At 48.7% G+C, this 26388-nt stretch overlaps 1 protein-coding gene across 3 annotated transcripts in view; it reads left to right on the plus strand.

The window, feature by feature from the left end:
- The window catches only part of LOC124032350 (protein kinase C zeta type-like), a 174357-nt gene that overhangs the window by 119198 nt on the left and 28771 nt on the right, over positions 1 to 26388 (plus strand). For all 3 annotated transcript variants that reach the window (XM_046344687.1, XM_046344686.1, XM_046344688.1), the window contains 5 exons: positions 9084 to 9219; positions 11008 to 11095; positions 12674 to 12793; positions 15220 to 15299; positions 18131 to 18220. In XM_046344687.1, coding sequence (XP_046200643.1) covers positions 9084 to 9219; positions 11008 to 11095; positions 12674 to 12793; positions 15220 to 15299; positions 18131 to 18220 — 514 coding nt within the window. The remainder of the gene's footprint in view (positions 1 to 9083; positions 9220 to 11007; positions 11096 to 12673; positions 12794 to 15219; positions 15300 to 18130; positions 18221 to 26388) is intronic.

Below are 26388 nucleotides of genomic sequence, written 5' to 3' on the forward strand. Positions count from 1 at the left end.
CCTTGCTGTCTCTCCCCTTCTCTCTCTCTCCCTCACTGTCTCACTGTCTCCCGTCCTCTCTCTCTCTCACTGTCTCTCCCGTCCTCTCTCTTCCTCACTGTCTCTCCCGTCCTCTCTCTCTCCATCGTTGTCTCTCCCGTCCTCTCTCTCCCTCGCTGTCTCTCCCGTCCTCCCTCGTTGTCTCTCCCGCTCTCTCTCTCCCTCGATGTCTCTCCTGTCCTCCCTCGCTGTCTCTCCCGTCCTCCCTCACTGTCTCTCTCGTCCTCCCTCACGGTCTCTCCCGTCCTGTCTCTCCCGTCCTCTCTCTCCCTCGCTGTCTCTCCCTCGCTGTCTCTCCCGTCCTCTCTCTCCTGTCCTCTCTCCCGTCCTCTCTCTCCCCGTCCTCTCTCCCTCGCTGTCTCTCCCGTCCTCTCTCTCCAACGCTGTCTCCCCCGTCCTCTCTTTCCCTCGCTGTCTCTCCCGTCCTCTCTCTCCTCACTGCCTCTCCCGTCCTCTCTCTCGCTCGCTGTCTCTCCCGTCCTCTCTCTCCCTTGCTGTGCTCTCTCCCCTTCTCTCTCTCTCCCTCGCTGTCTCTCCCGTCCTCTCTCTCCCGTCCTCTCTCTCCCGTCCTCTCTCTCCCTCGCTGTCTCTCCCGTCCTCTCTCTGCAACGCTGTCTCCCCCGTCCTCACTTTCCCTCGCTGTCTCTCCCGTCCTCTCTCTCCCTCACTGCCTCTCCCGTCCTCTCTCTCGCTCGCTGTCTCTCCCGTCCTCTCTCTCCCTTGCTGTCTCTCCCCTTCTCTCTCTCTCCCTCACTGTCTCTCCCGTCCTCTCTCTCTCTCACTGTCTCTCCCGTCCTCTCTCTTCCTCACTGTCTCTCCCGTCCTCTCTCTCTCCATCGTTGTCTCTCCCGTCCTCTCTCTCCCTCGCTGTCTCTCCCGTCCTCCCTCGTTGTCTCTCCCGCTCTCTCTCTCCCTCGATGTCTCTCCTGTCCTCCCTCGCTGTCTCTCCCGTCCTCCCTCTCTGTCTCTCTCGTCCTCCCTCACGGTCTCTCCCGTCCTGTCTCTCCCGTCCTCTCTCTCCCTCACTGTTTCTCCCGTCCTCTCTGTCCCTCACTGTCTCTCCCGTCCTCTCTCTCCATCGCTGTCTCTCCCGTCCTCTCTCTCCCTCGCTGTCTCTCCCATCCTCTCTCTCCCGTCCTCTCTCTCCATCACTGTCTCTCCCGTCCTCTCTCTCCCTCACTGTCTCTCCCGTCCTCTCTCTCCCTCGCTGTCTCTCCCGTCCTCTCTCTCCCTCGCTGTCTCTCCCATCCTCTCTCTCCCTCGCTGTCTCTCCCGTCCTCTCTCTCCCTCGCTGTCTATCCCGTCTTCTCTCTCCCTCGCTGTCTCTCCCATCCTCTCTCTCCAACACTGTCTCTCCCATCCCCTCTCCCTCGCTGTTACTCCCGTCCTCTCTCTCCCTCGCTGTCTCTCCCGTTCTCTCTCTCTCCCTCACTGTCTCTCCCATCCTCTCTCTCTCCATCGCTGTCTCTCCCGTCCTCTCTCTCTCCCTCGCTGTCTCTCCCGTCCTCTCTCTCCAACGCTGTCTCTCCCGTCCTCTCTCTCCCTCACTGTCTCTCCCGTCCTCTCTCTCCCTCGCTGTCTCTCCCGTCCTCTATCTCCTCGCTGTCTCACCCGTCCTCCCTCGCTGTCTCTCCCGTCCTCCCTCATTGTCTCTCTCGCCCTCCCTCACTGTCTCTCCCGTCCTCTCTCTCCCTCACTGTCTCTCCCTCACTGTCTCTCCCGTCCTCTCTTTCCCTCGCTGTCTCTCCCGTCCTCTCTCTCCTCGCTGTCTCTCTCATCCTCTCTCTCCTCGCTGTCTCTCCCGTCCTCTCTCTCCAACGCTGTCTCTCCCGTCCTCTCTCTCCCTCGCTGTCTCTCCCGTCCTCTCTCTCCCTCACTGCCTCTCCCGTCCTCTCTCTCCTTGCTGTCTCTCCCGTCCTCTTTCTCCCTCGCTGTCTCTCCCGTCCTCTCTCTCCCTCGCTGTCTCTCTCATCCTCTCTCTCCCTCGCTGTCTCTCCCGTCCTCTATCTCCAACGCTGTCTCTCCCGTCCTCTCTCTCCCTCGCTGTCTCTCCCGTCCTCTCTCTCCTCGCTGCCTCTCCCGTCCTCTCTCTCCCCTTGCTGTCTCTCCCGTCCTCTTTCTCCCTCGCTGTCTCTCCCGTCCTCTCTCCCCCTGGCTGTCCCTCCCGTTCTCTCTCTCCCCCTGACTGTCTCTCCCGTCTCTCTCTCTCCAACGCTGTCTCTCCCGTCCTCTCTCCCTCGCTGTCTCTCCCGTCCTCTCTCTCTCCCTCACTGCCTCTCCCGTCCTCTCTCTCCCTTGCTGTCTCTCCCGTCCTTTTCTCCCTCGCTGTCTCTCCCATCCTCTCTCTCTCCATCGTTGTCTCTCCCGTCCTCTCTCTCCCTCACTGTCTCTCCCGTCCTCCCTCATTGTCTCTCCCGTCCTCTCTCTCCCTCACTGTCTCTCCCGTCCTCTCGCTCCCTTGCTGTCTCTCCCGTTCTCTCTCTCCCCCTGACTGTCTCTCCCGTCCTCTCTCTCTCCATCGCTGTCTCTCCCGTCTCTTTCTCCCTCGCTGTCTCTCCCGTCCTCTCTCTCCCTTGCTGTCTCTCCCATTCTCTCTCTCCCCCTGACTGTCTCTCCCGTCCTCTCTCTTCCTCACTGTCTCTCCCGTCCTCTCTCTCTCCATCGTTGTCTCTCCCGTCCTCTCTCTCCCTCGCTGTCTCTCCCGTCCTCCCTCGTTGTCTCTCCCGCTCTCTCTCTCCCTCGATGTCTCTCCTGTCCTCCCTCGCTGTCTCTCCCGTCCTCCCTCACTGTCTCTCTCGTCCTCCCTCACGGTCTCTCCCGTCCTGTCTCTCCCGTCCTCTCTCTCCCTCACTGTTTCTCCCGTCCTCTCTGTCCCTCACTGTCTCTCCCGTCCTCTCTCTCCATCGCTGTCTCTCCCGTCTCTCTCTCTCCTCGCTGTCTCTCCCATCCTCTCTCTCCCGTCCTCTCTCTCCATCACTGTCTCTCCCGTCCTCTCTCTCCCTCACTGTCTCTCCCGTCCTCTCTCTCCCTCGCTGTCTCTCCCGTCCTCTCTCTCCCTCGCTGTCTCTCCCATCCTCTCTCTCCCTCGCTGTCTCTCCCATCCTCTCTCTCCCTCGCTGTCTATCCCGTCTTCTCTCTCCCTCGCTGTCTCTCCCATCCTCTCTCTCCAACACTGTCTCTCCCATCCCCTCTCCCTCGCTGTTACTCCCGTCCTCTCTCTCCCTCGCTGTCTCTCCCGTTCTCTCTCTCTCCCTCACTGTCTCTCCCATCCTCTCTCTCTCCATCGCTGTCTCTCCCGTCCTCTCTCTCTCCCTCGCTGTCTCTCCCGTCCTCTCTCTCCAACGCTGTCTCTCCCGTCCTCTCTCTCCCTCACTGTCTCTCCCGTCCTCTCTCTCCCTCGCTGTCTCTCCCGTCCTCTATCTCCCTCGCTGTCTCACCCGTCCTCCCTCGCTGTCTCTCCCGTCCTCCCTCATTGTCTCTCTCGCCCTCCCTCACTGTCTCTCCCGTCCTCTCTCTCCCTCACTGTCTCTCCCTCACTGTCTCTCCCGTCCTCTCTTTCCCTCGCTGTCTCTCCCGTCCTCTCTCTCCCTCGCTGTCTCTCTCATCCTCTCTCTCCCTCGCTGTCTCTCCCGTCCTCTCTCTCCAACGCTGTCTCTCCCGTCCTCTCTCTCCCTCGCTGTCTCTCCCGTCCTCTCTCTCCCTCACTGCCTCTCCCGTCCTCTCTCTCCCTTGCTGTCTCTCCTGTCCTCTTTCTCCCTCGCTGTCTCTCCCGTCCTCTCTCTCCCTCGCTGTCTCTCTCATCCTCTCTCTCCCTCGCTGTCTCTCCCGTCCTCTCTCTCCAACGCTGTCTCTCCCGTCCTCTCTCTCCCTCGCTGTCTCTCCCGTCCTCTCTCTCCCTCGCTGCCTCTCCCGTCCTCTCTCTCCCTTGCTGTCTCTCCCGTCCTCTTTCTCCCTCGCTGTCTCTCCCGTCCTCTCTCCCCCTGGCTGTCCCTCCCGTTCTCTCTCTCCCCCTGACTGTCTCTCCCGTCCTCTCTCTCTCCAACGCTGTCTCTCCCGTCCTCTCTCCCTCGCTGTCTCTCCCGTCCTCTCTCTCCCTCACTGCCTCTCCCGTCCTCTCTCTCCCTTGCTGTCTCTCCCGTCCTTTTCTCCCTCGCTGTCTCTCCCATCCTCTCTCTCTCCATCGTTGTCTCTCCCGTCCTCTCTCTCCCTCACTGTCTCTCCCGTCCTCCCTCATTGTCTCTCCCGTCCTCTCTCTCCCTCACTGTCTCTCCCGTCCTCTCTCTCCCTTGCTGTCTCTCCCGTTCTCTCTCTCCCCCTGACTGTCTCTCCCGTCCTCTCTCTCTCCATCGCTGTCTCTCCCGTCTCTTTCTCCCTCGCTGTCTCTCCCGTCCTCTCTCTCCCTTGCTGTCTCTCCCATTCTCTCTCTCCCCCTGACTGTCTCTCCCGTCCTCTCTCTCCCTCGTTGTCTCTCTCATCCTCTCTCTCCCTCGCTGTCTCTCCCGTCCTCTCTCTCCAACGCTGTCTCTCCCGTTCTCTCTCTCCCCCTGACTGTCTCGCCCGTCCTCTCTCTCTCCAACGCTGTCTCTCCCATCCTCTCTCTCCCTCGCTGTCTCTCCCGTCCTCTTTCTCCCTCGCTGTCTCTCCCGTCCTCTCTCTCCCTTGCTGTCTCTCCCGTCCTCTTTCTCCCTCGCTGTCTCTTCCATCCTCTCTCTCTCCATCGTTGTCTCTCCCGTCCTCTCTCTCCCTCACTGTCTCTCCCGTCCTCCCTCATTGTCTCTCCCGTCCTCTCTCTCCCTCACTGTCTCTCCCGTCCTCTCTCTCCCTTGCTGTCTCTCCCGTTCTCTCTCTCCCCCTGACTGTCTCTCCCGTCCTCTCTCTCTCCATCGCTGTCTCTCCCATCGTCTCTCTCTCCATCGTTGTCTCTCCCGTCCTCTCTCTCCCTCACTGTCTCTCCCATCCTCCCTCACTGTCTCTCCCTCACTGTCTCTCCCGTCCTCTCTCTCCCTCGCTGTCTCTCCCGTCCTCTCTCTCCCTCGCTGTCTCTCCCCTACTCCCCTATGACACGCAGGCAGGCAGCCCTCATAATTGGGCTTGTTTGCTTCGTACAGAGAGTGCTGTTCAAGGAGAGTGACAAACTGGCCTGGAACAGAAACAGCCTTCTGATTGGTAGATTGTTACTATTTTGAGGTGGCTGGTGCAAAACCACTTTGATTGACTTTACTATAGCTCTCTCCTGTGCTGTTCTTATTTTTCTTCCGGAGAAAGCTTCCTGTTTGACAGTCTGTTAGCGTTTCCGTGGAAGGGCAAGTCGAACCCAAATTCTCCTGACGTGCTTTTTTGAAAAAAAAAAATCATCATTACATCGGCAAAACATAATTAGCACTCATAATTCATTGTGCCTGTCTACGTAGTTTCTCTGAGTGCGCTGGTGATATACTTGGATCAAAGGCAGGATGATTTAGAGAGGCAAGGGCCCCCACTGGTACTCCATCTGTATGCAGTGGGCCCCGGCCCCGTCCATGCACAGCGCCATGGTTATTACCGATAATGATGGTACATATTCATGAGGCGTGCTCTGAGAGGTCCCTGGGTTGGTTCCCCTGAGGGGGACGGTGAGGGTGGTGAGGTTGGTGGTTGTGGAGCTGACAGGATGAAGTGCACCACAGAGCCCCAGAACAGAAACACATTTAGACCCATCCAAATTATGAGAAGCAAAAAGATAACTCATTGACACACTGGAAATAATCAACCAAAAAACAGAGCACATTGGAATGCTATTTGGCCCTAAACAGAGTGAACTAGAATGCTATTTGGCCCTAAACAGAGTGTACACAGTGTCAGAATACCTCACCACTGTGACTAACCCTAAATTAAGAAAATCCTTGACTGTTGTAACGGTTTTGACTTGAGGTTATTGTTTGTAGGGGTGCCAGGTAGGTGGTACCAGGTAGGTGGTACCAGGTAGGTGGTACCTACCAGAGAAAATATTGAGTTCTAGTTTTGGTTTGGGAGGAAATGAGTCCCATCTGGTCCGTCAAGTCTACACCAATACAAAGGACTCATGTAAAAGTCAGGATGGACATACACTTTTTATAAACCCTTAAAATATTGGAAATAACTTCAAAACTACTGTGTTCTTTTGCCTATTACCAACATAAATGATCACACACACATAACAATATAAGAAATAATGAGCTCTGGTTCATCCAGAAATGTCCTGTACCACGGGCCTAAAAGAGTCCAGCCTGGTAAAGGAGTTCAGGGAACTCAGGTGACCTTGGTCACGCAATGTTTGTCCGTTCATTCAAGTGTAGCGTAAACCCAGTCTCAATCAAAATATCAACTCTTTTACCACGCAACCAAGAAGAGTATCAAATCTCAGTAAGTCTTCAAGTACAACTGACCACATAAATCATCACGGTCTATCATCACACCAAAACAAATGAAATACCGTATACAAAAAGGTTGTAGTCAGTCGGTCAGTCAGACAATCCACGATGAACAACGGAGAGGTGTAGGCCAACGGAAGCAAAGAGTGCATGGGATCCTGAACAACGGAGAGGTGTAGGCCAACGGAAGCAAAGAGTGCATGGGATCCTGAACAACGGAGAGGTGTAGGCCAACGGAAGCAAAGAGTGCATGGGATCCTGAACAACGGAGAGGTGTAGGCCAACGGAAGCAAAGAGTGCATGGGATCCTGAACAACGGAGAGGTGTAGGCCAACGGAAGCAAAGAGTGCATGGGATCCTGAACAACGGAGAGGTGTAGGCCAACGGAAGCAAAGAGTGCATGGGATCCTGAACAACGGAGAGGTGTAGGCCAACGGAAGCAAAGAGTGCATGGGATCCTGAACAACGGAGAGGTGTAGGCCAACGGAAGCAAAGAGTGCATGGGATCCTGAACAACGGAGAGGTGTAGGCCAACGGAAGCAAAGAGTGCATGGGATCCTGAACAACGGAGAGGTGTAGGCCAACGGAAGCAAAGAGTGCATGGGATCCTGAACAACGGAGAGGTGTAGGCCAACGGAAGCAAAGAGTGCATGGGATCCTGAACAACGGAGAGGTGTAGGCCAACGGAAGCAAAGAGTGCATGGGATCCTGAACAACGGAGAGGTGTAGGCCAACGGAAGCAAAGAGTGCATGGGATCCTGAACAACGGAGAGGTGTAGGCCAACGGAAGCAAAGAGTGCATGGAATCCTGAACAACGGAGAGGTGTAGGCCAACGGAAGCAAAGAGTGCATGGGATCCTGCAAACTTGCTATTAGGCTACAAAGCACACTTTTAAATGGAACAAAACAAACGGAACTGAGAAGGTTCGGAACTGAGAAGGTTCGGAACTGAGAAGGTTCGGAACTGAGAAGGTTCGGAACTGAGAAGGTTCGGAACTGAGAAGGTTCGGAACTGAGAAGGTTCGGAACTGAGAAGGTTCGGAACTGAGGGTTGAACACATCCTCATTCGTGTCTCCATCACAACCCCACTTTTGTGCAGCTGTCTATTTAATTGGGCATTAAAGGGGAAGCGCCCTATTGGAAGGATAAGCACTGAGACGGTTCAGACAAGTTCAGGGCGTCCCACTATGTACAGACTCAGTGAGCCTAGCCTTGCTATTGAGAGAGACCGCTATAGGCCGACCTGCATCTCAAGAGAAGACAGGCTATGTACACACTGCCCACAAAATGAGGTGGAAACTGAGCTGCACGTCCTAACCTCCTGCCCGATGTATGACCATATTAGAGACACATATTTCCCTCAAATTACACAGTTCCACAAAGAATTTGAAAACAAATGAAACATTGATAAACTCCCATATGTGTTAGGCGAAATAAAACAGTGGGAAGTCACGGCAGCACGGGGCCCGTTCCCATGAGAAAAGGGCAACTAGTGGAGCACAATTGACACTGTAAATACCAGCTATATTTGTATGTTTATTTATTTTCCCTTTCATACTTCAACTACTTACACATTGTTACAACATAGCCAATAATATAGCATTTCAAATGTCTATATTCTTTGAACCTTTGTGAGTGTTATGTTTATGAATGTTTCCCTTGTTTATTTCCCTTCTGTTTAATGTCTTCATTTGCTTTGGCAATGTAAACATATGTTTCCTATGCTATTAAAGCCCTTTGAATGTAATTGAATTGAGAGAGAGAGAGAGAGAGAGAGAGAGAGAGAGAGAGAGAGAGAGAGAGAGAGAGCAAAGACGGAGAGAGAGTGAGAGAGAGCACAGAGGGAGAGGGAGGGAGAGAGAGAGCACAGAGGGAGAGGGAGAGAGAGAGAGAGCACAGAGGTAGAGGGAGGGAGAGAGAGAGCACAGAGGGAGAGGGAGAGAGAGAGAGCACAGAGGGAGAGGGAGGGAGAGAGAGAGCACAGAGGGAGAGGGAGAGAGAGAGAGAGCACAGAGGGAGAGGGAGAGAGAGAGAGAGAGAGCAAAGAGGGAGAGGGAGGGAGAGAGAGAGCACAGAGGGAGAGGGAGGGAGAGAGAGCACAGAGGGAGAGGGAGGGAGGGAGAGGGAGAGAGAGAGAGCACAGAGGGAGAGGGAGGGAGAGAGAGAGAGCAAAGACGGAGAGAGAGTGAGAGAGAGCACAGAGGGAGAGAGAGGGAGAGAGAGCACAGAGGGAGAGGGAGGGAGAGAGAGAGAGCACAGAGGGAGAGGGAGGGAGAGAGAGAGCACAGAGGGAGAGGGAGAGAGAGAGCACAGAGGTAGAGGGAGGGAGAGAGAGAGAGAGAGCACAGAGGGAGAGGGAGGGAGAGAGAGAGCACAGAGGGAGAGAGCCCCCCATGGGGAAAAATAAGGTTCTAGTGCACCAGAGAAATCAACATCATGTAGCCCACCACGTCTCGCCAAATGTTAGACAGAGAATAAAAAATAAATAATCACCTATTCATTAGAAACGACTTCCTGTATAAAAATATACATTCTACCGTATATGTTGGCTTCAGGATGGTTTCTACGTGGTTGAAGGTCAGCACCAACTGGTGCGTTTGTGGGAACTCTCTGAAGAAGGAAAAGCATGTCTGAATGAATCCTTTTTTTTTCAGATTCTATGCTGCTGAAATTTGTATCGCTCTGAATTTCCTGCACGAAAAGGGAATCATCTACCGAGATTTGAAACTGGACAACGTCCTCTTGGATCACGAGGGACACATCAAGCTCACAGACTACGGGATGTGCAAGGTGAGACACTCAGAACTACTGCACAATGTACTGTTATAGCACTGCTGAACTGTTACTGCTGAAGGACTTCTCATTCACTATGTAGAAGTGGATCAATACACTAGGTATCGAAGTCGCACACTTTTTCTTATTTTCTCTCTCCTACAGTCTTTCTCTGTTATCCTCCCTGTATCTTTTCATCTTTAACTCTCTCTCCTCTCTCCTCTCTCCTCCATCTCTCTCCTATCATCTTTCTCTGTTATCCTCCCTGTATCTCACCATCTTTAACTCTCTCTCTCCTCTCTCCTCCATCTCTCTCCTACCATCTTTCTCTGTTATCCTCCCTGTATCTCACCATCTTTAACTCTCTCTCTCCTCCTCCTCCTCCATCTCTCTCCTATCATCTTTCTCTGTTATCCTCCCTGTATCTCTCCATCTTTAACTCTCTCTCTCCTCTCTCCTCCTCCGTCTCTCTTCTACCATCTTCCTCTGTTATCCTCCCTGTATCTCTCCATCTTTAACTCTCTCTCTCCTCTCTCCTCCTCCATCTCTCTCCTACCGTCTTCCTCTATTATCCTCCTTGTATCTCTCCATCTTTAACTCTCTCTCTCCTCTCTCCTCTCTCCTCCTCCATCTCTCTCCTACCGTCTTCCTCTATTATCCTCCTTGTATCTCTCCATCTTTAACTCTCTCTCTCCTCTCTCCTCTCTCCTCCTCCATCTCTCTCCTACCATCTTCCTCTGTTATCCTCCCTGTATCTCTCCATCTTTAACTCTCTCTCCTCTCTCCTCCTCCTCCTCCTCCATCTCTCTCCTACCGTCTTCCTCTGTTATCCTCCCTGTATCTCTCCATCTCTAACTCTCTCTCTCCATCTCTCTCCTACCATCTTCCTCTGTTATCCTCCCTGTATCTCTCCATCTCTAACTCTCTCTCTCCTCTCTCCTCTCTCCTCCTCCATCTCTTTCCTACCATCTTCCTCTGTTATCCTCCCTGTATCTCTCCATCTTTAACTCTCACTCTCCTCTCTCCTCCTCCTCCATCTCTCTCCTACCGTCTTCCTCTGTTATCCTCCCTGTATCTCTCCATCTTTAACTCTCTCTCCTCTCTCCTCTCTCCTCCTCCATCTCTCTCCTACTGTCTTCCTCTGATATCCTCCCTGTATCTCTCCATCTTTAACTCTCTCTCTCCTCTCTCCTCCTCCATCTCTTTCCTACCATCTTCCTCTGTTATCCTCCCTGTATCTCTCCATCTTTAACTCTCTCTCTCCTCTCTCCTCCTCCTCCATCTCTCTCCTACCGTCTTCCTCTGTTATCCTCCCTGTATCTCTCCATCTTTAACTCTCTCTCCTCTCTCCTCTCTCCTCCTCCATCTCTCTCCTACTGTCTTCCTCTGATATCCTCCCTGTATCTCTCCATCTTTAACTCTCTCTCTCCTCTCTCCTCTCTCCTCCTCCATCTCTTTCCTACCATCTTCCTCTGTTATCCTCCCTGTATCTCTCCATCTTTAACTCTCACTCTCCTCTCTCCTCCTCCTCCATCTCTCTCCTACTGTCTTCCTCTGTTATCCTCCCTGTATCTCTCCATCTTTAACTCTCTCTCCTCTCTCCTCTCTCCTCCTCCATCTCTCTCCTACTGTCTTCCTCTGTTATCCTCCCTGTATCTCTCCATCTTTAACTCTCTCTCTCCTCTCTCCTCCTCCTCCTCCATCTCTCTCCTACCATCTTCCTCTGTTATCCTCCCTGTATCTCTACATCTTTAACTCTCTCTCTCTCCTCTCTCCTCCTCCTCCTCCATCTCTCTCCTCTATCAGGAGGGTATCAGACCTGGAGACACCACCAGTACATTCTGTGGAACCCCCAACTACATCGGCCCTGAGATCCTCAGAGGGGAAGACTATGGTGAGTCCCTATTGTCAACAACACATACATGGAGGGAATGGGGAGAACATGAGCTCTGGGAATTTGCCTTTTAGACTGTTAAACTCAAAACAATAAAAATAAAAAACGTGAAAGAAATGAACAGATCTCTCTCAAACCATTTCTGTCGTTACCATACTGTAACTGAATCTAACCAAGATGACTGACGGTTGCCTGTCGTCTCTCTCCAGGGTTCAGTGTTGACTGGTGGGCGTTAGGCATGCTTATGTTTGAGATGACTGACGGTTGTCTGTGGTCTCTCTCCAGGGTTCAGTGTTGACTGGTGGGCGTTAGGCATGCTTATGTTTGAGATGACTGACGGTTGTCTGTGGTCTCTCTCCAGGGTTCAGTGTTGACTGGTGGGCGTTAGGCATGCTTATGTTTGAGATGACTGACGGTTGTCTGTGGTCTCTCTCCAGGGTTCAGTGTTGACTGGTGGGCGTTAGGCATGCTTATGTTTGAGATGACTGACGGTTGTCTGTGGTCTCTCTCCAGGGTTCAGTGTTGACTGGTGGGCGTTAGGCATGCTTATGTTTGAGATGACTGACGGTTGTCTGTGGTCTCTCTCCAGGGTTCAGTGTTGACTGGTGGGCGTTAGGCATGCTTATGTTTGAGATGACTGACGGTTGTCTGTGGTCTCTCTCCAGGGTTCAGTGTTGACTGGTGGGCGTTAGGCATGCTTATGTTTGAGATGACTGACGGTTGCCTGTCGTCTCTCTCCAGGGTTCAGTGTTGACTGGTGGGCGTTAGGCATGCTTATGTTTGAGATGACTGACGGTTGTCTGTGGTCTCTCTCCAGGGTTTCAGTGTTGACTGGTGGGCGTTAGGCATGCTTATGTTTGAGATGACTGACGGTTGTCTGTGGTCTCTCTCCAGGGTTCAGTGTTGACTGGTGGGCGTTAGGCATGCTTATGTTTGAGATGACTGACGGTTGTCTGTGGTCTCTCTCCAGGGTTCAGTGTTGACTGGTGGGCGTTAGGCATGCTTATGTTTGAGATGACTGACGGTTGTCTGTGGTCTCTCTCCAGGGTTCAGTGTTGACTGGTGGGCGTTAGGCATGCTTATGTTTGAGATGACTGACGGTTGTCTGTGGTCTCTCTCCAGGGTTCAGTGTTGACTGGTGGGCGTTAGGCATGCTTATGTTTGAGATGACTGACGGTTGCCTGTCGTCTCTCTCCAGGGTTCAGTGTTGACTGGTGGGCGTTAGGCATGCTTATGTTTGAGATGACTGACGGTTGTCTGTGGTCTCTCTCCAGGGTTCAGTGTTGACTGGTGGGCGTTAGGCATGCTTATGTTTGAGATGACTGACGGTTGTCTGTCGTCTCTCTCCAGGGTTCAGTGTTGACTGGTGGGCGTTAGGCATGCTTATGTTTGAGATGACTGACGGTTGTCTGTGGTCTCTCTCCAGGGTTCAGTGTTGACTGGTGGGCGTTAGGCATGCTTATGTTTGAGATGACTGACGGTTGCCTGTCGTCTCTCTCCAGGGTTCAGTGTTGACTGGTGGGCGTTAGGCATGCTTATGTTTGAGATGACTGACGGTTGCCTGTCGTCTCTCTCCAGGGTTCAGTGTTGACTGGTGGGCGTTAGGTGTGCTTATGTTTGAGATGATGGCCGGGAGGTCCCCTTTCGACATCATCACCGACAATCCTGACATGAATACAGAGGAGTACCTCTTCCAAGGTGAGAGAGCCTCTACTACAGTTTGGAGTGGATTCATGACAGCGCATCTTACCTAGTGTCACACAGTGCTTCACATTGTTAAGTGTGACATCCACCACTACTACTACTAGGCAATATGTATGGTGGTGATGTATGGTGGCCATTTTGCATCAAAAAACAACACATGCTCTGATCACATTGGCTACTCACTCCTCCACTCAAAGGGCATGATTATTCAGGATAGCAGTACTTCACATGTCTTTAAATGTCTTACTATGTATATCTGGAAATGTGTATTTTGGTGCTCCAAACCCCCTCAGAAAGCACACAAACACACCACGCGTCTCTCAATACAGTTCTTATTTATTTATTATGTATTTTGTGTTCAAAACGATAAATATTTGCACACAAGAAAGAAGTATGAGACATTCGGACAGCTAGAGCCATACCACAGGGGAGCCAACTGCTTCTTGTGTGACACATTGGAAGGCTACCAGACGTGTTACGTCGTTGAAATATAATTGATTCAATGGGGATGCCGGTTATTTTATTTGTATGTGTTATACTGTACTACAATCCACCCTATACCTCGCTGGAGCGAACATTCCTCCATACCCCCCCCCCCCCCCCCAGCAGCTTGGGCATGGGCACTGAAACCCACGGGCATCTGCCAACCCTTTGGTCTTCCTCACGCCCCCACAGGGCAAGCAGCATGCTCCTGGATACCACCTCGCTAGCGGAAACAGGCCCCTCTATCCGTAGGGGGTGACCAGCCTTATGTCACCACCCTGACCAGTGCCAACCTCACCCTCGCCAACCCAGGCACACATGCCAACCCCCAGAACCATAGACTGACACACAGAGTTTAGGGTTGGCATGGTGATATCCAAAGTTCCAGAACAATCAGGTTCTTGCAGTTAGGTTCTAAGCCAGTGAGAGTGTTAGTGTCATGGAACATTTGGTGTCAACCTGGTGGGGGATAGAATTTGGCCAAGCTCTGTCTGTCTGTCTGTCTGCCTTTCCATCCATAATATGCTACACTCTACCATACTCTACCGCTCCCCAACCCTTCCTTCTGGTGACCACTAAACAACATCAGTGATCCTAACCCAGGCCCCAGGCCCCAGGCCCCAGGCCCCAGGCTACAGGCCCCAGGCTACAGGCCACAGGCCCCAGGCCCCAGGCTACAGGCCACAGGCCCCAGGCCCCAGGCCCCAGGCCCCAGGCCAAATCTCTCACCAGCCCCAGATAGGGACCCCAGAAATCTGCCAATGTGCCCTTGAGCAAGGCAGGTAACCCCACACAACAGCTCCCCGGGCACCAGAAGGAAGTGCACTAGATATGGACTAGGGTGCCATTTGGTACACAGTCAGAGACTGATCCAGTTATCATTTCATTAGGACTCAGCGCACACAAACAGATCAGAGAGAGCTGAAGAGGAGGATAAACATCTCTACTATTCCATCTGTAATCTGTTCATCAGAGAGCCAGGGATGTTCAACTGCTTTGCGTCTGCCTTGTCTCCACCTAGACACGTAATGTTTGTTATGACTGTGAGTTTTTTTAAATGTTTAGGTCAATCAAGGATTTAATTGACCCCACAGAGAATGCATCTAAACAAATCTCTCCTTTCTCCTGCAGTGTAACACTTCCCTTTATGGGTTTAGGGAACTCCATGTAGGCCAGGCCTACACCGATCCCATTAAATAGTTGTTATATGTGGGGAGGAATGAACATGTGTACAGCTCAGGAGGAAGGAGAGATTATAGGGATGTACCCAGAGTGTCAGTGGCTCCAACTAACCAACGAGGTCAGCTGCTACACAATACCACTAAATTGTTTTCCACTGTGGAAAACAGAACTTGTTGTCCTTCAGTGGTGTGTTGAGCCTGTGTGCCGCGAGTCTCAAGGAAGCAGTCACAGAGCAGGGCACCCTCCTCCTCCCCCTTTCCACCCCCTCGCTTGTACGCAGCAGACACAGGCTCCCTTGGGCACCCACGGGCAGGCCAGATGGTGAATCACCAATTGTTTGCCTCACTCCCTCCGCAGGATTGTCCTCCCTCTCTCTGTCTCATACATTCTCTCTCTCTCTCTCTCTCTCTCTCTCTCTCTCTCTCTCTCTCTCTCTCTCTCTCTCTCTCTCTCTCTCTCTCTCTCTCTCTCTGTCTCTGTCTCTCTCTGTCTTTCTCTGTCTTTCTCTGTCTTCCTCTGTCTCTCTCTGTCTCTCTCTGTCTCTCTCTGTCTCTCTCTGTCTGTCTCTCTCTCTCTCTCTGTCTCTGTCTCTGTGTCTCTCTCTGTCTCTGTCTCTCTCTGTCTCTCTCTGTCTCTGTCTCTGTGTCTCTCTCTGTCTCTGTCTCTCTCTGTCTCTCTCTGTCTGTGTCTCTCTCTCTCTCTGTCTCTGTCTCTGTCTCTGTCTCTGTGTCTCTCTCTCTGTCTTTTCCACACAGTTATTCTGGAAAAAACTATTCGCATCCCAAGGTCCCTGTCGGTAAAGGCTGCCAGCGTGCTGAAGGGCTTTTTAAACAAGGTGAGAGAAGAACACCGTAGTGTTCACCAAGTGTGTCCAATAAAGCGTGTCCCTCCCCCTCGGTGAAAACAGCATGCGAAGGACCGTGTTCAAGACTCCATCAGGACAGACACTCTGTGAAGGCCACATCCATTTGGCTGAGAGACAGAGTGTGTGTGTGTGTGTGTGTGTGTGTGTGTGTGTGTGTGTGTGTGTGTGTGTGTGTGTGTGTGTGTGTGTGTGTGTGTGTGTGTGTGTGTGTGTGTGTGTGTGTGTGTGTGTGTGTGTGTGTGTGTGTGTGTGTGTGCGTGTATGGATGTTTTTACGTGTGTATATATAGGGCCTTCAAGAAAGTATTCTCACCCCTTGATTTCTTCCACATTTTGCTGTGTTACAGCTTGAATTTAAGATTACATTTAGATATTGTGTCTAATCTACACACAATACCCCATGTCATTTTGTGTAGATCGTTGACAAACAAAATCAAATTAAAACCATTTTAATCCCACTTTGTAACACGATGAAGTGTTGGAAAGGCAAGGGGTGTGAATACTTTCTTGAAGGCACCGCGTGTGTGAGTACGTGCGTGCGTGCGTGCGTGTGTGTGTGTGTATGTGTGTGTGTATGTGTGCGTGCGTGTTTCTACGTGTTTGAGTGCATCATCCCTGATATACATGGCTATGATAAGAAACTATAGTGGGGGAGTGAATGGTCTTGGGGATCTTCACATTTAACCTTTGCTAGTTAGTATTACAATTATTGTACTGATGAAAATACCACATCCCCACTGTTGGGAGTCAGCAGGTGGGTGGTGGTTTGTCCAAATTACATACAGTATGTAGAGGGGCTGATTAAATAGACAGGGGGAAGAAACTAATACAGTGGGAAGAAAAAGTATGTGAACCCTTTAAAATTACCTGGATTTCTGCATAAATTGGTCATAATATTTTATCTGATCTTCATCTAGGTCACAACAACAGACAAACACAGTCTGCTTAAACTAATAATACACAAACAACTATAATTGTTCATGTCTTTGTTGAACACACCGTGTAAACATTCACTGTGCAGGGTGGGAAAAGTATGTGAACCCTTGGATTTAATAACTGGTTGACCCTCCTTTGGCAGCAATAACCTCAACCAAACATTTTCTGTAGTTGCAGATCAGACCTGCACAATGACCTGCACAATGGTCAGGAGGAATTGTGGACCATTCCTCTTTACAAAACTGTTTCAGCTCAGCAATATTCTTGGGATGTCTGGTGTGAACCGCTCTCTTGAGGTCATGCCACAGCATCTCAATCGGGTTGAGGTCAGGACTGACTGGGCCTTCTGTTGAGCTTCAATTTACAGACTGATAGCCTTACATTCTCCTGCAAAATGTCTTGATAAACTTGGGAGTTTATTTTTCTGTCGATGATAGCAAGCTGTCCAGGCCCTCCACCATACTTTACAGTTGGGATGAGGTTTTGATGTGGGTGTGCTGTGCCTTTTTTTCCACACAGTGTGTTGTGTGTTCCTTACAAACAACACAACTTTAGTTTCATCTGTCCACAGAATATTTTGCCAGAAGTGCTGTGGAACATCCAGGTGCTCTTTTGCAAACTTCAGACATGCAGCAATGTTTTTTTTGGACAGCAGAGGCTTCTTCCATGGTGTCCTCCCATGAACCCCATTCTTGTTTAGTGTTTTAAGTATTGTAGACTCATCAACAGCGATGTTAGCATCTTCCAGAGATTTCTGTAAGTCTTAACCTCATTGAGCATTCTGCGCTGTACTCTTGCAGTCATTTTTGCAGGATGGCCACTCCTAGGGAGAATAGCAACTGTGCTGAAATTTCTCCATTCATAGACAATTTGTCTTTCCGTGGACTGATGAACATCAAGGCTTTTAGAGATACTTTTGTAACCCTTTCCAGCTTCATGCAATGCATCAATTCTTAATCTTAGGTCTCCTGAGATCTCTTTAGTTCGAGGCATGGTTAACTTCAGGCAATACTTCTTGTGAATAGCAACTCAAAATTTGTGAGTGTTTTTTTATGGGGCAGGGCAGCTCTAACCAACATCTTCAATCTCATCTCATTGATTAGACTCCAGGTTAGCTGACTCCTGACTACAATTAGCTTTTGGAGAAGTAGCCTAGAGGTTCACATACCTTCTCCAACCTACACTGTGAATGTTTAAATAATGTATTCAATATAGACAAGAAGAATACAATAATTTGTGTGTTACTAGTTTAAGCACACTGTATTTGTCTCTTGTTGTGGCTTAGATGAAGATCAGATCACATTTTATGTCAAATTTATGCAGAACTCCAGGTAATTTCAAAGGGTTCATTAAATGTTTCTAGCCACTGTAGGTGGCTTCGGAGAATTTGAGGTCAATCAAGGATTTACTTGACCCCCACAGAGAATACGTCCCAATAATATCTCCTTTCTTCCGAAGTGTACGCTTGTACACTTCCATTTATGGATTTAACAGGAAATAACTGGTTTAAGGAACTCCATGTCGGCCAGGCCTCCACCAATCTTATGAAACGGTTTTTACAAGTGGCATATGACACGGGTAGAGGAGTAGTGTAAGGGTTTGTTTGAGGGAAATACATACTGAATTTAGTGTTTCATTTCAATAAATGTTACATCTCTACATTATACCAAGATCACATTGTTGTAAATTGCTGTAACTGGTGCGATACGCCAACACAGTGCTTCTTTCTGCCTGTGCACTGCTTGCTCTTTGGGGTTTTAGGCTGGGTATCTGTAAACCACTTTGACAATTGCTGCTGTTAAAACCAGTTTATATTTCATTGAGCACACAAACTCTTGATTCTACTAATTTCTCTCCATCTAACAGGACCCCAAAGAGCGTCTGGGTTGCCAGGTCCAAACGGGCTTCGCTGACATCAAGTCGCACACGTTTTTCCGCAACATAGACTGGGACCAGGTAAGCCTCCAATCATATCCATTTAAACAGCGTAGAAGAGTAAATGTGAATAAACCCATCTTGGTCAGTCAGTATCACCTGTGGGAACCCATCTTGGTCGGTCAGTATCGCCTGTGGGAACCCATCTTGGTCGGTCAGTATCGCCTGTGGGAACCCATCTTGGTCGGTCAGTATCGCCTGTGGGAACCCATCTTGGTCGGTCAGTATCGCCTGTGGGAACCCATCTTGGTCGGTCAGTATCACCTGTGGGAACCCATCTTGGTCGGTCAGTATCACCTGTGGGAACCCATCTTGATCGGTCAGTATGGTCCTTCTGCAGCTCAGTTGGTAGAGCATGGCGCTTGTAATGCCAGGGTAGTGGGTTCAATCCCCGGGACCACCCATACGTAGAATGTATGCACACATGACTGTAAGTCGCTTTGGATAAAAGCTTCTGCTAAATTGCATATATTATATTATATTAGTATCACCTGTGGGAACCCATCTTGGGGAACCCATCTTGGTTGGTTAGACACGCAGTATCACCCGTGGGACCCATCTTGATTGGTTAGACACTCAGTATCACCCGTGGGAACTCATCTTTATACGATGTATAAAAAGTGCTAGAATTCCTAAACTGTTCACCTCATAATAATTATATCATTTCAAATACTAAGCGCTGGAGTACAGAGGCCCCCCCCCCCAAAAAAATAACGTCACTGTTCAAATAGTTGCTCATACACAGTGACCTGGACAGGATTCAGTGTTTCAGCACATTATTTGTTTCTAGTCAGTCTATCCTGTATATTCAACACAAACGACAGGAAATGCCTTGTTCACAGCCGTGCCTCCTTTTCTGTGACATGCTTTTATCAGTTCTCAATAGAATGTGTTAGTCAACAGCATCTCATGAGGTCATGTTTAAGACTCTGTAACAATTGTTTAAAAAAACAACAACGTAATAATACCTCTCTCAGGAAAAGCAGTAGAACTAGATTTATAGCCAACTGGTCTCTGTTACGATTATGTTTAGACGAGACCAAGACATCATGGGAAAGATGTTATTTACTGGTTGTTAGCTGGTCCGATTACAACCCGATAAAGACGTATTTTTCAAGTTTCTAAAAAAACGTTGACGAAACGTGTTTCTACAAACAGTAAAAACAACCTGACCAAGCATATAAAATAAGTCATAATGGCATCCCTGTAACATGTGTTGTCCGCTGGTTTAGTCACTTCTACCTACTGACTATTACCAGCTGTTTACCAGCGGTCCTTCTGTAGCTCAGTTGGTAGAGTATGATGCTTGTAACGCCAGGGTAGTGGGTTCGATTCCTGGGACCACCCATACGTAGAATGTATGCACACATGACTGTAAGTTGCTTTGGATAAAAGCGTCTGCTAAATGGCATATATATTATTATTATTAATAATTATTAATAATAAATAATAATAAATAAATAAAAATATAAATACACAACGAAGAGGACTAAAGGTCAAGAGGCAATTGACAATCAATGGAAATAGTTGTTTTTCAGTTCAACATCTGTTTAGAATCTGTATAGGGGTTCCAGTCTTGGACTCATAGTTACATGTGAGAAGTTCTCATTGGTCCAAATTGTCTATACATTGATCCTGAAACGGAATACTTGGTATTTGGCCATTGGCCCAATTTTACTGCAAGAAATTCTAATTGGTCAACTACAGGCTAGGCTTGGGTATAAATGACATCCTGTCTCTTTGTTCAGTGGAGAAAACACTGAGGACAGGGGAGAATAAACATTGACCATCTACTTTCCAGCATAAAAACTATGATTAGTTCTCTTTGAATAAATACATTTTTCTCGAAGTGATTTGTTTTGAGGTCTCTGTTATTGAAGAATAACATCAACTACTAACACCAATCAGATACATTCTGCCAAGGTCGATTGCCGTATAGGTAGATGGGAGGGAACATCTTAATGGAACGAAGTGCAGCCCATGTCCATAACATACAGTAAGTGTGTCACGATCATCGTAAGAAGTGGACCAAAGCGCAGCGTGGTGAGAAATGTGCTGACACAAGCAACTAAGCCAAACACAGAAACAGACAAACTAGACATACAACATAGAATGCCCACTCAGGTCACACCCTGACCAAACAAACCATATAAACATACAAAGCAAACTATGGTCAGGGCGGGACAACGTGTCCCTGCTCAGTGCTGCTCCCCAGAGAATGTGCTACGCCACTGCTTATAACTATAACTATAAGAAATCTAAGATGTGTCAAATCAATTATATCCAGGTCAGTGCTTCAACTATGCTTTTGGTTTGCTAATTTGCTAGCTACAGTTGAAGTCGGAAATGTACATAGGTTGGAGTCATTAAAACTCATTTTCCAACCACTCCACAAATTTCTTGTTAACAAACTATAGTTTTGGCAAGTCGGTTAAGACATCTACTTTGTGCATGACACAAGTCATTTTTCCAACAATTGTTTACAGACAGATTACTTAACTTATAATTCAATGTATCACAATTCCAGTGGGTCAGAAGTTTTAGAAACTTCTAATAGGCTAATTGACATCATTTGAGTCAATTGGAGGTGGATGTATTTCAAAGCCTAACTTCAAACTCAGTGGCTCTTTGCTTGACATCATGGGAAAGTCAAAAGAAATCAGCCAAGACCTCAGAAAAAATAAATTGTAGACCTCCACAAGCCTGATTCATCCTTGGGAGCAATTTCCAACTGCCTGAAGGTACCACGTTCATCTGTACAAACAATAGTACGCAAATATAAACACCATGGGATCACACAGCCGTCATACCGCTCAGGAAGGAGACACATTCTGTCTCCTAGAGATGAACGTGCTTTGGTGTGAAAAGTGCAAATCAATCCCAGAACAACAGCAAAGGACCTTGTGAAGATGCTGGAGGAAACAGGTACAAACGTGTCTATATCCACAGTAAAACGAGTCCTATATTGACATAACCTGAAAGGCCGCTCTTCAAGGAAGAAGCCACTGCTCCAAATCTGCAATAAAAAAAAACAGACTACGGTTTGCAACAACACATGGGGACAAATATTGCACTTTTGGAGAAATTTCCTCTGGTCTGATGAGACAAAAAGAGAACTGTTTGGCCATAATGACCATCGTTATGTTTGGAGGAAAAATGGGGAGGCTTCCCCATGACTATCCCAACATGAAGCATGGGGGTGGCAGCATCATGTTGGGGGGGGGTGCTTCACAAAATAGATGGCATCATGAGGCAGAATAATGATGTGGATATATTGAAGCAACATCTCAAGACATCAGTCAGGAAGTTAAAGCTTGGTTGCAAATGGGTCTTCCAAATGGACAATGACCCCAAGCATACTTCCAAAGTTGTGGCAAAATGGCTTAAGAAAACAAAGTCAAGGTATTGGAGTGGCCATTACAAAGACCTGACCTCAATCCCATAGACAATGTGCAGACAGAACTGAAAAAGGGTGTGTGAGCAAGGAGGCCTACAAACCTGACTCAGTCACACCAGCTCTGTCAGGAGGCCTACAAACCTGACTCAGTCACACCAGCTCTGTCAGGAGGAATGGACCAACATTCACCCAACTTATTGTGGGAAGCTTGTGGAAAGCTACCCGAAACGTTTGACCCAAGTTAAACAAATTAAAGGCAATGCTACAAAATACTAATTGAATGTACGTAAACTTCTGACCCACTGGGAATGTGATTGTCACACCCTGACCATAGTTTGTTTTGTGTGTTCTATGTTTTGTTTGGTCAGGGTGTGATCTGAGTGGGCATTCTATGTTGGATGTCTTGTTTGTCTGTTTCTGTGTTTGGGCCTGATATGGTTCTCAATCAGAGGCAGGTGTTAGTCATTGTCTCTGATTGGGAGCCATATTTAGGTAGCCTGTTTTGTGTTGGGATTTGTGGGTGATTGTTCCTGTCTCAGTGTTTGTTTGCACCAGATAAGGCTGTTTAGGTTTTCACTTTATGTTTATTGTTTTTGTATTGTTCGGTATTATCTTTATTAAAGATGTATCAATATAACCACGCTGCGTTTTGGTCCGCCTCTCCTTCGACACAAGAAAACCGTTACAGTGATGAAATAAATAAATGCTGAAATAAAATCATTCTCTCTATTATTATCACATTTCACATTCTTAAAATAAAGTGGTGATCTGACCTAAGACAGGGAATTTTTACTCGGATTAAATGTCAGGAATTGTGAAAAACTGAGTTTAAATGTATTTGGCTAAGGTGTATGTAAACTTCCGACTTCAACTGTAAATCGCTAGATGTTAAGATGAAGCTTCTTGTCAATTCTTGATCAATATCCCTGTTTCCTAAATAGTTTTTTTTGGGGGGGGAGGCCTATGATGGTAGGAACATCAGGATCACACCCAACCCTAGTTTACAGACTTTTTGGGCCTAAAATACTGAACTTATCCTTTAATAAATTATTTCCCAACAGTTCAATATATCAGATTTGTCATGCAGAATTTTGATATGTGCAATTTAAATGAACTGTGTTAAAAGTGTGATGATACAGAAGAACTCTCCAAATCACATTAAGCTAAATAGCGTAAGAGATGAACGGTAATCAAAGCCAACGCCTCAGTCTTTGTCTTCATGTTTTCCTTTTGGGGAAATTGCAGAGGGAGTCTCACCATAAAACAAAAACTATTTCTCAGTGTCAGTAATGAACCTTGACATGACATCAGTAATGAGCCATGACAAAGGGAAAGCTTGGGAAATTTGACCCCTTTGATATTTTCACCAACCCCTGTGAAACCTCCATGGTAAAAAGCTTGTTGAATCTGTGACTGCATACTGCGGTGTGCCTCAGTGGCTGGTGGGAGTTGAAGGTGTGGAATTCGTACACACTGCAAGAAACCTAACTGTCTCGGGCCCTGACAGAACTCCCGGGCTCGGCACAGCTCTGACTGCTGTTGTTTAACTATATTAATATGAATCACAACACAGGCTCCTAAGGGAGTGCCGGCTTTCCCTCTGAAGCGGTGACACCTTTGAAAATCATTACCTCATGCTCTTTTAAACAACACCTTCCTGCCAGAGAGCGAGACAACTGTCAACTTGATGCTTTTTTTTCTTCAGTTGAGGCGTCAGTCATAATAGTGTCTTAGCGTTTGCCGTCACATATTGCCATCTAGAAACAAGATTGCAGACTGTTCTAGAGTGTAGTGCCAGAGAGGGGTTCAGATTGCAGACTGTTCCAGAGTGTAGTGCCAGAGAGTGGTTCAGCATGCAGACTGTTCCAGAGTGTAGTGCCAGAGAGTGGTTCAGAATGCAGACTGTTCCAGAGTGTAGTGCCAGAGAGTGGTTCAGATTGCAGACTGTTCCAGAGTGTAGTGCCAGAGAGTGGTTCAGATTGCAGACTGTTCCAGAGTGTAGTGCCAGAGAGTGGTTCAGATTGCAGACTGTTCCAGAGTGTAGTGCCAGAGAGTGGTTCAGATTGCAGACTGTTCCAGAGTGTAGTGCCAGAGAGGGGTTCAGATTGCAGACTGTTCCAGAGGGTAGTGCCAGAGAGTGGTTCAGCATGCAGACTGTTCCAGAGTTCCAGAGAGTGTAGTGCCAGTCTCCAGAGTGGTTCAGCATGCAGACTGTTCCAGAGTGTAGTGCCAGAGAGTGGTTCAGCATGCAGACTGTTCCAGAGTGTAGCACCAGAGAGGGTTCAGCATGCAGACTGTTCGAGAGTGTAGCACCAGAATGCAGACTGTTCCAGAGTGTAGTGCCAGAGAGTGTGTCTTAGCGTTTGCTGTTCCAGAGTGTAGTTCAGCATGCAGACTGTTCCAGAGTGTAGTGCCAGAGCGTGGTTCAGCATGCAGACTGTTCCAGAGTGTAGCACCAGAGAGTGGTTCAGAATGCAGACTGTTCCAGAGTGTAGTGCCAGAGAGTGGTTCAGCATGCAGACTGTTCCAGAGTGTAGTGCCAGAGAGTGGTTCAGAATGCAGACTGTTCCAGAGTGTAGTGCCAGAGAGTGGTTCAGATGCAGACTGTTCCAGAGTGTAGTGCCAGAGAGTGGTTCAGCATGCAGACTGTTCCAGAGTGTAGTGCCAGAGAGTGGTTCAGCATGCAGACTGTTCCAGAGTGTAGTGCCAGAGAGTGGTTCAGCATGCAGACTGTTCCAGAGTGTAGTGCCAGAGAGTGGTTCAGCATGCAGACTGTTCCAGAGTGTAGTGCCAGAGAGTGGTTCAGCATGCAGATTGTTCCAGAGTGTAGTGCCAGAGAGTGGTTCAGCATGCAGACTGTTCCAGAGTGTAGTGCCAGAGAGTGGTTCAGCATGCAGACTGTTCTAAAGTGAATTGCCAGAGAGTGGTTCAGCATGCAGACTGTTCCAGAGTGTAGTGCCAGAGAGTGGTTCAGCATGAAGACTGTTCCAGAGTGTAGTGCCAGAGAGTGGTTCAGCATGCAGACTGTTCCAGAGTGTAGTGCCAGAGAGTGGTTCAGAATGCAGACTGTTCCAGAGTGTAGTGCCAGAGAGTGGTTCAGCATGCAGACTGTTCCAGAGTGTAGCACCAGAGAGTTTTTCAGAATGCAGACTGTTCCAGAGTGTAGTGCCAGAGAGTGGTTCAGCATACAGACTGTTCTAGAGTGTAGCACCAGCGAGTGGTTCAGAATGCAGACTGTTCCAGAGTGTAGTGCCAGAGAGTGGTTCAGCATGCAGACTGTTCCAGAGTGTAGTGCCAGAGAGTGGTTCAGCATGCAGACTGTTCCAGAGTGTAGTCGCTCTGGAGTAAGAGCAGACTGTTCCAAGTGACTTAAATGTAAATGTAAATGTAGTGCCAGAGAGTGGTTCAGCATGCAGACTGTTCCAGAGTGTAGTGCCAGAGAGTTTTTCAGAATGCAGACTGTTCCAGAGTGTAGTGCCAGAGAGTGGTTCAGCATGCAGACTGTTCGAGAGTGTAGCACCAGAGAGTTTTTCAGAATGCAGACTGTTCCAGAGTGTAGTGCCAGAGAGTGGTTCAGCATGCAGACTGTTCCAGAGTGTAGTGCCAGAGAGTGGTTCAGAATGCAGACTGTTCCAGAGTGTAGTGCCAGAGAGTGGTTCAGCATGCAGACTGTTCCAGAGTGTAGCACCAGAGAGTTTTTCAGAATGCAGACTGTTCCAGAGTGTAGTGCCAGAGAGTGGTTCAGCATGCAGACTGTTCCAGAGTGTAGCACCAGCGAGTTTTTCAGAATGCAGACTGTTCCAGAGTGTAGTGCCAGAGAGTGGTTCAGCATGCAGACTGTTCCAGAGTGTAGTGCCAGAGAGTGGTTCAGCATGCAGACTGTTCCAGAGTGTAGTGCCAGAGAGTGGTTCAGCATGCAGACTGTTCTAGAGTGTAGCACCAGAGAGTTTTCAGAATGCAGACTGTTCCAGAGTGTAGTGCCAGAGAGTGGTTCAGCATGCAGACTGTTCTAGAGTGTAGTACCAGAGAGTTTTTCAGAATGCAGACTGTTCCAGAGTGTAGTGCCAGAGAGTGGTTCAGCATGCAGACTGTTCCAGAGTGTAGTGCCAGAGAGTGGTTCAGCATGCAGACTGTTCGAGAGTGTAGCACCAGAGAGTTTTTCAGAATGCAGACTGTTCCAGAGTGTAGTGCCAGAGAGTGGTTCAGCATGCAGACTGTTCGAGAGTGTAGCACCAGAGAGTTTTTCAGAATGCAGACTGTTCTAAAGTGTAGTACCAGAGAGTGGTTCAGAATGCAGACTGTTCTAGAGTGTAGCACCAGAGTGTTTCAGAATGCAGACTGTTCTAAAGTGTAGTACCAGAGAGGGGTTCAGAATGCAGACTGTTCTAGAGTGTAGCACCAGAGAGTGTTTCAGAATGCAGACTGTTCTAAAGTGTACTACCAGAGAGTGGTTCAGAATGCAGACTGTTCTAAAGTGTAGTACCAGAGAGTGGTTCAGAATGCAGACTGTTCTAGAGTGTAGTACCAGAGAGTGGTTCAGAATGCAGACTGTTCTAGAGTGTAGCACCAGAGAGTGGTTCAGAATGCAGACTGTTCTAGAGTGTAGTACCAGAGAGTGGTTCAGAATGCAGACTGTTCTAGAATGCAGACTGTAGTACCAGAGAGTGGTTCAGAATGCAGACTGTTGATAGAGTGTAGTACCAGAGAGTGGTTCAGAATGCAGACTGTTGTAGAGTGTAGCACCAGGGGAGTGGTTCAGAATGCAAACTGTTCTAGAGTGTAGTACCAGGGA

This window comes from Oncorhynchus gorbuscha, linkage group LG03 (assembly GCF_021184085.1).
Source record: "Oncorhynchus gorbuscha isolate QuinsamMale2020 ecotype Even-year linkage group LG03, OgorEven_v1.0, whole genome shotgun sequence".
Taxonomy (NCBI): Eukaryota; Metazoa; Chordata; class Actinopteri; order Salmoniformes; family Salmonidae; genus Oncorhynchus; species Oncorhynchus gorbuscha.